The sequence below is a fragment of the Chlorocebus sabaeus genome, chromosome X (genome assembly GCF_047675955.1).
Source record: "Chlorocebus sabaeus isolate Y175 chromosome X, mChlSab1.0.hap1, whole genome shotgun sequence".
NCBI classification, from domain to species: Eukaryota; Metazoa; Chordata; class Mammalia; order Primates; family Cercopithecidae; genus Chlorocebus; species Chlorocebus sabaeus.
Genome location: NC_132933.1, coordinates 77,321,905 through 77,334,318, shown reverse-complemented (window position 1 = coordinate 77,334,318; position 12,414 = coordinate 77,321,905). Strand labels below are relative to the sequence as shown.

Below are 12,414 nucleotides of genomic sequence, written 5' to 3'. Positions count from 1 at the left end.
TTTTCATTCATCTCAAAATATTTTCTAATTTCCCTTATGCTTTCTTATTTGATTCATTTGTTAAGCATGTGTTTAATTTCCACATATTTATGAAATTGTAGCTTTCTTTGTGTTATTGATTTCTGGTTTCATTCCATCACAGTCAGAGAAAGATATTTTGTATGATTTCAGTCTTTTATATTTATTGAGTCTTGTATTATGGCCTAACATAGTCTATACTGGAAAATGTTCCATGTACACTTAGGAAGAAAGTACATTTTGCTCTTTTTGGGTGGAGTGATTTATACAGGTGTGTTATACGTAGCTCGTGTGGTGTTGTTCAAATTCTCCATTTCCTTATTGACCTTCTGTTTAGTTATTCTGTCCATTAATGAAAGTGGAGTACTGAAGTCTCCAACTATTACTATGTAACTGTTATTGTATATTTTTTTTCTTTACTTCTGTTGGTTTTTTCGTCTTATAATTTGGGGCTCTCTTATTACATGCATATATTTTATAACTGTCACATATTCTTGATAAATTGACTCCTTTGTAAATATATAATGTCCTTCTTTGTCTCTTGAAACCTTTTTTTTACTAAAAAAGTCTTGGTTGTATGATATTAATATAACCACCCTTGCTCTGTTTTGATTACTATTTACTAGGAATATCTTTTTCTAGCTTTACATTTTCAACCTATTTATGTCTCTGGTTCTAAAGTTAGATTTTGTAAACAGTATAAAGGTAAATCACAATTTTTTATCCATTCTGTCAATCTCAACCGTTTAATTGAATAGTTTAATCCATTTATGTTTCAAGCAGTTACTTATTATGAATAACTTCTATCATTTTCCTCTTTATTTTCTTCATATCTCATATCTCTTACATTCCTCAATTCCTACATTATTGCCTTTCTCTGTAGTTAACTTTATTTTTCTTGTGCACCATTTTGGTTTCACTAAGGAGACAATATTTTTCCTAATGTTCAGAGGCTGGAAAGTTTCCCCTATTGTTCTTTTTCTACTTTGGAACCTACCTTAATTTAGAGTAGTTACACATTACAAATACCTAACATAATCACAAATTATTTCATGAACACTTACAAATATTGCATGAAACACTTGTATTTAAGGTAACACAGTCTGAAAATGATTGATTTAACTATTGTGCTTTTTTCTCATTTGTATTTCAGAGTCTCACTGGAATGAAACAGCAGCACTATATAAATAAAATAATCACTAAAATAATAGTTTCATAGAATTGAATTAGATGAGGCCTCAGAGTCCAAGTGGGTCTTTGTTTTCTAATTATCTCACCAGTGCAGGTAGTGGTTTCCTACTCTTTTTAAAATTTGAGACAGGGTCTTACTCTCACTCAGACTGGAGTCTAGTGGCACCATCACAGGTCACTGCAGCCTCAAACTCCTGGGTTTAAGTAATCCTCTGCCTCAGCCTCCTGAGTAGCTGGGAACACAGGTGTGCTCCACCATGCCCAGCTAATTAAAAAATTCTGTGTATTGACAAGGTCTCACTTTTTTGCTGAGGTCTCAAACTCCTGGCTTCAAGTGATTCTCCTGCCTCAGTCTCCCAAAATGTTGGGAATACAGGTGTGAGCCACAGCACCCAGTTGGCTTCCTAGTATTAAAGATATCCAGAGCTGGTGATTTTACAAACTCCTTCAATAGCCTATCCTACCCTCAATTCACCTTTATCACTAGGAGTTCTTTAAGATTTTTGTCTCTTCTTGCTTTATTGTCATTTCTACTTTTCTCTGTTTTTATCCTTTAAGAAGTAACCAATATTCTTACCTTCTGGTTTGGCTGCTGTGGGAGTGTAAAGATAGACTTCCAGTAGGTCCAGGTAAAGAACACAAAGATGGCATGGTAGAATATGAGGTAAATAACTGAAATAAAAAAAATCAGTGTTTATACTATCTTTTTATCCATTTCTAAGGGTTCAAAAACACAAAGCTCCATCACAAATTTTTATTTTGTTTTCCTATTAACATGTATTCTCTGGTATTATTATGATGGGTTAATTCTATTTTCCCATACAGTGACAGGAACAAGCCATAATGAAAAACTTGACACAAAGACTTTCTGCAAGTTGAATACCTTAAAAGTTGCCATGTGATTCTTGAAGTAAAGGGGGAATGTCCTTTATGACAATGTAGGGAAAACTACTTCAGCCAATTGTCATTATCTTTGCTACTTTGAGTACTGAAAGGTGATAATGACACAATTTACACAGCATTTTAGACTTTACAATATGCTTTCACGTATATTATTTCATTTTATTTTCTCAATAAATTTGTAAGATAGGTAATAAGATCGGGATAGTCGATTAATTACGAGAGGCAGTTGATTAACCAAAGTCACACAGGTAGTCTATAATGTACCCAGGTGTTAAAGACTAAACACTTTTTTTCTTGTAAAAATTTTTGTATAAATTCAGAGTACAAGTAAAATTTCGTTACATGAATATAGGTTGCACAGTGGTGTAGTTAGGGCTTTCAAGAGTATCTATCACCTGAATAATGTACATAGTACCTACTAAGTAGATTCTCATCATCCACCCATCTCCCACCCCCTCACCCATACCAGTCTCTATTTTCTATCATTCCACAGTCTATTTCCATATGTACACATTATTTAGCTTCCACTTATGAGTGAGAACATGAGGTATTTGTCTTTCTGTTTCTGAGTTGTTTCACTTAAGATAATGGCCTCCAGTTCCATCCATCTTGCTGCAAAAGACAGGATTTCATTCTTTCTTATGGCTGAATAGTATTCCATTGAAGATTATATACTTTTGAAGTGTGGGTTGTACTTTTGAGACAGTTATAAAAGTGGCTTTCTATTACCTTTCTTTTCATACTCTTTGCCTTTTAGATAGCTCTTCTCATATGGGATATTCTGGTATTCTCCACAGAGGTGGTTATAAGACTACAAGACAGACGGGTGAGAGCAAGATGGCCAAATAGGAACAGCTCCAGCCTCCAGCTCTCAGCGTGAGCGACACAGAAGACGGGTGATTTCTGCATTTTCAACTGAGGTACTGGGTTCATCTCACTGGGGAGTGCCAGACAATCGGTGCTGGTCAGCTGGTGCAGCCTGACCAGCAAGAGCTGAAGCAGGGCGAGGCATCGCCACACCTGGGAAGTACAAGGGGGAAGGGAATCCCTTTTCCTAGTCAAGGGAAACTGAGACACACAACACCTGGAAAATCGGGAAACTCCCACCCTAATATTGCGCTTTACCAAGGGTCTTAGCAAATGGCACACCAGGAGATTATATCCCACACCTGGCCTGGAGGGTCCCACACCCATGGAGCCTCCTTCATTACTAGCACAGCAGTCTGAGATCTAAGGGCAAGGCAGCAGCGTGGCTGGGGGAGGGGTGCCCGCCATTGCTGAGGCTTAAGGAGGTAAACAAAGCCTCCAGGAAGCTCGAACTGGGTGGAGCTCACCACAGCACAAAGAGGCCGGCCTGTCTCTGTAGACTCCACCTCTGGGTGGAGTCTGACAGCAGTCTGACAGCTTTGAAGAGAACAGTGGATCTCCCGGCACTGAGGTTGAGATCTGAGAATGGACAAACTGCCTGCTCAAGTGGGTCGCTGACCCTTGAGTAGCCTAACTGTGAGACATCCCCTACTAGGTGCACACCGACAACTCACACCTCACACGTCGGGGTACACCCCTAAGACGAAGCTTCCAGAGCAAGAATCAGACAGCAACACTCGCTGTTCAGCAATATTCTATCTTCTGCAGCCTCTGCTGCTGATACCCAGGCAAACAGGGTCTGGAGTGGACCTCAAGCAATCTCCAACAGACCTACAGCTGAGCATCCTGACTGTTAGAAGGAAAACTAACAAACAGAAAGGACATCCACACCAAAATCCCATCAGTACGTCACCATCATCAAAGACCAAAGGCAGATAAAACCACAAAGATGGGGAAAAAGCAGGGCATAAAAGCTGGAAATTCAAAAAATAAGAGCACATCTCCCCCTCCAAAGGAACACAGCTCATCACCAGCAATGGATCAAAGCTGGACGGAGAATGACTTTGACGACTTGAGAGGAGAAGGCTTCAGTCCATCAAAATTCTCAGAGCTAAAGGAGGAACTACGTACCCAGAGCAAAAAACTAAAAATCTTGAAAAAAGAATGGAAGAATGGATAATTAGAATAATCAACGCAGAGAAGGCCATAAACGAACTGACAGAGATAAAAACCATGACACAAGAGATATATGACAAACACACAAGCTTCAATAACCGATTTGATCAACTGGAAGAAAGAGTATCAATGATTGAAGATCAAATGAATGAAATGAAGTGAGAAGAGAAGTCTAGAGAAAAAAAAAGGAAAAAGAAAGGAACAAAGCCTCCAAGAAATATGGGATTATGTGAAAAGACCAAATCTACATCTGATTGGTATGCCTAGAAGTGAGGGGGAAAATGGAACTAAGTTGGAAAACACTCTTCAGGATATCATCCAGGAGAACTTCCCTGACCTAGTAAGGCAGGCCAACATTCAAACTCAGGATATACAAAGAATGCCACAAAGATACTCCTCGAGAAGAGCAACTCAAGATACATTATTATCAGATTCACCAAAGTTGAAATGAAGGAAAAAATGTTAAGGGTAGCCAGAGAGAAAGGTCGGGTTACCCACAAAGGGAAGCCCATCAGACTAACAGCAGATCTCTCGGCAGAAACTCTACAAGCCAGAAGAGAGTGAGGGCCTATATTAAACATTCTTAAAGAAAAGAATTTTCAAGCCAGAATTTCGTATCAAGCAAAACTAAGTTTCATCAGTGAAGGAGAAATAAAATCCTTTACAGACAAACAAATGCTTAGAGATTTTGTCACCACCGCCTGCCCTACAAGAGATCCTGAAGGAAGCACTAAACATGGAAAGGAACAACCGGTACCAGCCATTGCAAAAACATGCCAAAATGTAAAGACCATCCATGCTAGGAAGAAATTGCATCAACTAACGAGCAAAATAACCAGCTAATATCACAATGACAGGATCAAGTTCACACATATCAATATTAACCTTAAATGTAAATGGATTAAATGATGCAATTAAAAGACACAGACTGACAAATTGGATAAAGAGTCAACAAATATCAGTTTGCTGTATTCAGGAGACCCATCTAACCTGCAGAGACACACATAGGCTCAAAATAAAGGGAAGGAGGAAGATCTACCAAGCAAATGGAGAACAAAAAAAAGCAGGGGTTGCAATCCTAGTCTCTGATAAAACACACTTTAAACCATCAAAGATCAAAAGAGACAAAGAAGGTATTACATAATGGTAAAGGGATCAATTCAACAGGAAGAGCTAACTATCCTAAATATATATGCACTCAATACAGGAGCACCCAGATTCATAAAGCAAGTCCTTAGAGACTTACAAAGAGACTTACACTCCCATACAATAATAATGAGAGACTTCAACACCCCACTGTCAACATTAGACAGATCAATGAGAGAGAAAGTTAACAAGGATATCCAGGAATTGAACTGAACTCTGCACCAAGCAGAACTAATAGATATCTACAGGACTCTCTACCCCAAAGCAAGAGAATATACATTCTTCTCAGCACCACATCACACTTATTCCAAAATTGACCAAATAGGTGGAAGTAAAGCACTCCTCAGTAAATGTACAAGAACAGAAATTATAACAAACTCTCTCTCAGACCACAGTGCAATCAAACTAGAACTCAGGACAAAGAAAATCAATCAAAACCACTCAACTACATGGAAACTGAACAACCTACTCTTGAAAGACTACTGGGTACATAACGTAATGAAGGCAGAAATAATGATGTTCTTTGAAACCAATGAGAACAAAGATACAACATGACAGAATCTCTGGGGCATATTTAAAGCAGTGTATAGAGGGAAATTTATAGCACTAAATGTCCATAAGAGAAAGCTGGAAAGATCTAAAATTAACACCCTAACATCACAATTAAAAGAACTAGAGAAGCAAGAGCAAACACATTCAAAAGCTAGCAGAAGGCAAGAAATAACTAAGATCAGAGCAGAACTGAAGGAGATAGAGACACAAAAAACCCTCCAAAAAATCAATCAATCCAGGAGCTGGTTTTTTGAAAAGATCAACAAAATCGATAGACCGCTAGCAAGACTAATAAAGAAGAAAAGAGAGAATAATCAAATAGACGCAATAAAAAATGACAAAGGGGATATCACCACCAACCCCACAGAAATACATACTACCATCAGAGAATACCATAAATACTTCTACACAAATAAACTAGAAAACCTAGAAGAAATGGATGATTTCTTGGACACTTAAACTCTCCCAAGACTAAAGCAGGAAGAAACTGAATCCCTGAATAGACCAATAGCAGGCTCTGAAATTGAGGCAACAATTAATAGCCTATCAAACAAAAAAAGTCCAGGACCAGATGGATTCACAGCCGAGTTCTATCAGAGGTACAAGGAGGAGCTGGTACCATTCCTTCTGAAACTATTCCAATCAATAGAAAAAGAGGGAATCCTCCCTAACTCATTTCATGAGGCCAACATCATCCTGATACCAAAGCCTGGCAGAGACACAACAAAAAAAGAGAATTTTAGACCAATATCCCTGATGAACATCGATGCCAAAATCCTCAATAAAATACTGGCAAACCGAATCCAGCAGCACATCAAGAAGCTTATCCACCAAGATCGACTTAGCTTCATCCCTGGGATGCAAGGATGGTTCAACAAATGAAAAACAATAAATGTAATCCGGCATATAAACAGATCCAAAGACAAAAACCACATGATTATCTCAATAGATGCAGAAAAGGTCGTTGACAAAATTCAGCAGTCCTTCATGCTAAAAACTCTCAATGAACTAGGTATTGATGGAAAATATCTCAAAATAATAAGAGCTATTTATGACAAACTGACAGCCAATATCATACTGAACGGGCAAAAACCGGAAGCATTCCCTTTGAAAACTGGCACAAGACAGGGATGCCCTCTCTCACCACTCCTATTCAACATAGTGTTGGAAGTTCTGGCCAGGGCAATCAGGCAGGGGAAAGAAATAAAGGATATTCAATAAGGAAAAGAAGAAGTCAAATCATCCCTGTTTGCAGATGACATGATTGTATATTTAGAAAACCCCATCGTCTCAGCCCAAAATCTCCTTAAGCTGATAAGCAACTTCAGCAAAGTCTCAGGATAGAAAATCAATGCGCAAAAATCACAAGCATTCGTATGCACCAATGACAGATAAACAGAGAGCCAATTCATGAATGAACTTCCATTCACAATTGCTTCAAAGAGAATAAAATACCTAGGAATCTAACTTACAAGGGATGTAAAGGACCTCTTCAAGGAGAACTACAAACCACTGCTCAGTGAAATAAAAGAGGACACAAACAAATGGAAGAACATACCATGCTCATGGATAGGAAGAATCAATATTGAAAAAATGGCCATACTGCCCAAGGAAATTTATAGATTCAATGCCATCCTCATCAAGTTACCAATGACTTTCTTCACAGAATTGGAAAAAACTGCTTTAAAGTTCATATGGAACCAAAAAAGAGACCGCATTGGCAATAAAATCCTAAGTCAAAAGAACAAAGCTGGAGGCATCACGCTACCTGACTTCAAACTATACTACAAGGCTACAGTAACCAAAACAGCATGGTACTGGTACCAAAACAGAGATATAGACCAATGGAACAGAACAGAGCCCTCAGAAATAATACCACACATCTACAGCCATCTGATCTTTGACAAACCTGACAAAAACAAGAAATGGGGAAAGGATTCCCTATTTAATGAATGGTGCCGGGAAAATTGGCTAGCCATAAGTAGAAAGCTGAAACTGGATCCTTTCCTTACTCCTTATACGAAAATTAATTCAAGATGGACTAGAGACTCAAATGTTAGACCTAAAACCATAACAACCCTAGAAGAAAACCTAGGTAATACCATTCAGGACATAGGCATGGGCAAGGACTTCATGTCTAAAACACCAAAAGCAATGGCAACAAAAGCCAAAACTGACAAATGGGATCTTATTAAACTAAAGAACTTCTGCACAGCAAAAGAAACTACCATCAGAGTGAACAGGCAACCTACAGAATGGGAGAAAATTTTTGCAATCTACTCATCTGACAAAGGGCTAATATCCAGAACCGACAAATAACTCAAAGAAATTTATGAGAAAAAAGCAAACAACCCCATCAAAAAGTGGTCAAAGGATATGAACAGACATTTCTCAAAAGAAGACATTCATACAGCCAACAGACACATGAAAAAATGCTCATCATCACCGGCCATCAGAGAAATGCAAATCAAAACCACAATGAGATACCATCTCACACCAGTTAGAACGGCGATCATTAAAAAGTCAGGAAACAACAGGTGCTGGAGAGGATGTGGAGAAATAGGAACACTTTTATACTGTTGGTGGCATTGTAAACTGGTTCATCCATTGTGGAAAACAGTATGACGATTCCTGAAGGATCTAAAATTAGAAATAACATATGACCCAGCCATCCCATTACTGGGTATATACCCAAAGGATTATAAGTCATGCTGCTATAAAGACACATGCACACGTATGTATATTGCGGCACTATTCACAATAGCAAAGACTTGGAATCAACCCAAATATCTATCAGTGACAGACTGGATTAAGAAAATGTGGCACGGCCGGGCGCAGTGGCTCAAGCCTGTAATCCCAGCACTTTGGGAGGCCGAGATGGGTGGATCACGAGGTCAGGAGATCGAGACCATCCTGGCTAACATGGTGAAACCCCATCTCTACTAAAAGAAATACAAAAAACTAGCTGGGCGAGGTGGTGGGCGCCTGTAGTCCCAGCTACTCGGGAGGCTGAGGCAGGAGAATGGCGTAAACCCGGGAGGCGGAGCTTGCAGTGAGCTGAGATCCGGCCACTGCACTCCAGCCTGGGCGACAGAGCGAGACTCCGTCTCAAAAAAAAAAGAAAATGTGGCACATATACACCATGGAATACTATGCAGCCAGAAAAAAGGATGAGTTTGTGTCCTTTGTAGGTACATGGATGCAGCTGGAAACCATCATTCTCAGCAAACTCTCGCAAGAACAGAAAATTAAACACCGGCACCATGCTGTTTTGGTTACTGTAGCCTTGTAGTATAGTTTGAAGTCAGGTCGCGTGATGACTCCAGCTTTGTTATTTTGACTTAGGATTTTATTGGCAACGTGGTCTCTTTTTGGTTCCATATGAACTTTAAAGCAGTTTTTTCCAATTCTGTGAAGAAACTCATTGGTAGCTTGATGGGGATGGCATTGAATCTATAAATTACCTTGGGCAATATGGCCATTTTCACGATATTGATTCTTCCTATCCATGAGCATGGGATGTTCTTCCATTTGTTTGCGTCCCCTTTTATTTCACTGAGCAGCGGTTTGTAGTTCTCCTTGAGGAGGTCCTTTACATCCCTTGTAAGTTGGATTCCTAGGTATTTTATTCTCTCTGAAGCAATTGTGAATGGAAGTTCATTCATGAATTGGCTCTCTGTTTGTCTGTCACTGGTGTATAAGAATGCTTGTGATTTTGCACAATAATTTTGTATCCTGAGACTTTGCTGAGGTTTTTTAACAGCTTAAGGAGATTTTGAGCTGAGACGATGGGGTTTTCTAAGTATACAATCATGTCATCTGCAAACAGGGACGATTTGACTTCTTCTTTTCCTAATGAATATCCTTTATTTCTTTCTCTTGCCTAATTGCCCTAGCCAGAACTTCCAACACTATGTTGAATAGGAGTGGTGAGAGAGGGCATCCCTGTCTTGTGCCAGTTTTCAAGGGGAATGCTTCCTGTTTTTGCCTATTCAGTATGATACTGGCTGTGGGTTTGTCATAAATAGCTCTTATTATTTTGAGATACGTTCCATCAATACTCAATTTATTGAGAGTTTTTAGCAGGAAGGGCTGTTGCATTTTGTCAAAGGCCTTTTCTGCATCTATTGAGATAATCCTGTGGTTTTTGTCTTTGGTTCTGTTTATATGCTGGATTACGTTTATTGATTTGTGTATGTTGAACCAGCCTTGCATCCCAGCGATGAAGCCCACTTACCAAAACAGAGATATAGACCAAAGGAACAGAACAGAGCCCTCATAAATAATACCACACATCTACAGCCATCTGATCTTTGACAAACCTGACAAAAACAAGAAATGGGGAAAGGATTTCTTATTTAATAAATGGTACTGGGAAAATTGGCTAGCCATAAATAGAAAGCTGAAACTGGATCCTTTCCTTACTCCTTATACAAAAATTAATTCAAGATGGATTAGAGACTTAAACGTTAGACCTAATACCATAAAAATCCCAGAAGAAAACCTAGGTAATACCATTCAGGACATAGGCATGAGCAAGGACTTCATATCTAAAACACCAAAAGCAATGGCAACAAAGGCCAAAATTGACAAATGGGATCTAATTAAACTAAGGAGCTTCTGCACAGCAAAAGAAACTACCATCAGAGAATGGGAGAAAATTTTTGCAGTCTGCTCATCTGACAAAGGGCTAATATCCAGAACCTAGAAAGAACTCAAACAAATTTACAAGAAAAAAGCAAACAACCCCATCAAAAAGTGAGCAAAGAGTATGAACAGATATTTCTCTAAAGAAGCCATACATACAGCCAACAGACACATGAAAAAATGCTCATCATCACTGGCCATCAGAGAAATGCAAATCAAAACCACAATGACATACCATCTCACACCAGTTAGAATGGCGATCATTAAAAATTCAGGAAACAACAGGTGCTGGAGAGGATGTGGAGAAATAGGAACACTTTTACACTGTTGGTGGGATTGTAAACTAGTTGAACTATTGTGGAAAACAGTATGACGATTCCTCAAGGATCTAGAACTAGAAATACCATATGACCCAGCCATCCGTTTACTGGGTATATAGCCAAAGGATTATAAATCATGCTGCTATAAAGACACATGCACACGTATGTTTATTGCGGCACTATTCACAATAGCAAAGACTTGGAATCAACCCAAATGTCCATCAGTGACAGACTGGATTAAGAAAATGAGGCACATATACACCATGGAATACTATGCAGCCATGAAAAAGGGTGAGTTCGTGTCCTTTGTAGGGACATGGATGCAGCTGGAAACCAGCATTCTCAGCAAACTATCACAAGAACAGAAAACCAAACACCGCATGTTCTCACTCATTGGTGGGAATTGAACAATGAGATCAGCTGGACTCGGGAAGGTGAACATCACATACCAGGGCCCATATGGGGAGGGGGGTGGGGGGTGGTATGGCATTGGGAGTTATACCTGATGTAAATGACGAGTTGATGGATGGTGACGAGTTTATGGGTGCAGTACACCAGCATGGCACAAGTATACATATGTAACAAACCTGCACATTGTGCACATGTATCCTAGAACTTAAAGTATAATAATTAAAAAAAGAAAGAAAAAAAAATCAAAAAAACAAAGATACTAAAAAACAAAAAAAGAAAGAAAACCAAACACCGCATGTTCTCACTCATAGGTGGGAATTGAACAATGAGATCACTTGGACATGGGAAGGGGAACATCACACACCGGGGCCTATTATGGGGAGTGGGGAGAGGGGAGGGATGGCATTGACAGTTATGCCTGGTGCAAATGATGAGTTGATGGGTGCTGACGAGTTGATGGGTGCAGCACACCAACATGGCACAAGTATACATATGTAACAAACCTGCACGTTGTGCACATGTACCCTAGAACTTAAAATATAATGAAAAAATAAAAAATAAAAAGAAGACATTCTTTAGTGACATAAAAAAAAAAAAAAAAAAAAAAAAAGACTACAAGACTCTGAGTCCTTAAATGGTATGGTCTTAGGAGATGTGTATGTACTTCAACCCATCAGAAAAACTCAAGGGAATAATGTGACTCAAGACTAACTTAATAGGACTGAGCCTCTCATACATTTATAACCGAATTGAAAAAAAAAAAAAAAAAAAGAGAGACCCTATTCTCCTGGCCCAGTGCTCCCAGCCATACAGGGCAAGACCTTTTATATGTGCTTGATTTTTGTAGTTATGAAATCTCATTTTAAAATTCAAGCAATATAAAGTAAAAGGTAAATGTCCACCCCACATATACATCTAACTTCTCACCTCCCCATTCCAAGGCACAACACCTCTTTGGTGTTTGGTATGTATCATTCCAGATCCTCTTATTTGTATATGTTTATACAAATATATGTACACCAGAAACATGAAAGATTTGTAATATTTTAACATTGTTAATTGTATCTCTTTTTAAAGGTAATATATTTACAAGGTTTAAAATCTGAAAGTATAGAAGAGTATACAGTGAAAAGTCTTCCTATACCTGTCCCCCAGCCACCCAGTTCTCCTCACTGGAAGCAAC

At 38.8% G+C, this 12,414-nt stretch overlaps 1 protein-coding gene across 3 annotated transcripts in view; it reads right to left on the bottom strand.

Annotated features, from left to right (window-relative positions):
* Positions 1 to 12,414, bottom strand: part of ZDHHC15 (zDHHC palmitoyltransferase 15) — a 204,858-nt gene that overhangs the window by 144,954 nt on the left and 47,490 nt on the right. For all 3 annotated transcript variants that reach the window (XM_037989509.2, XM_007992113.3, XM_073013559.1), the window contains one exon: positions 1,787 to 1,881. In XM_037989509.2, the coding sequence (XP_037845437.1) occupies positions 1,787 to 1,881 (95 nt within the window). The remainder of the gene's footprint in view (positions 1 to 1,786; positions 1,882 to 12,414) is intronic.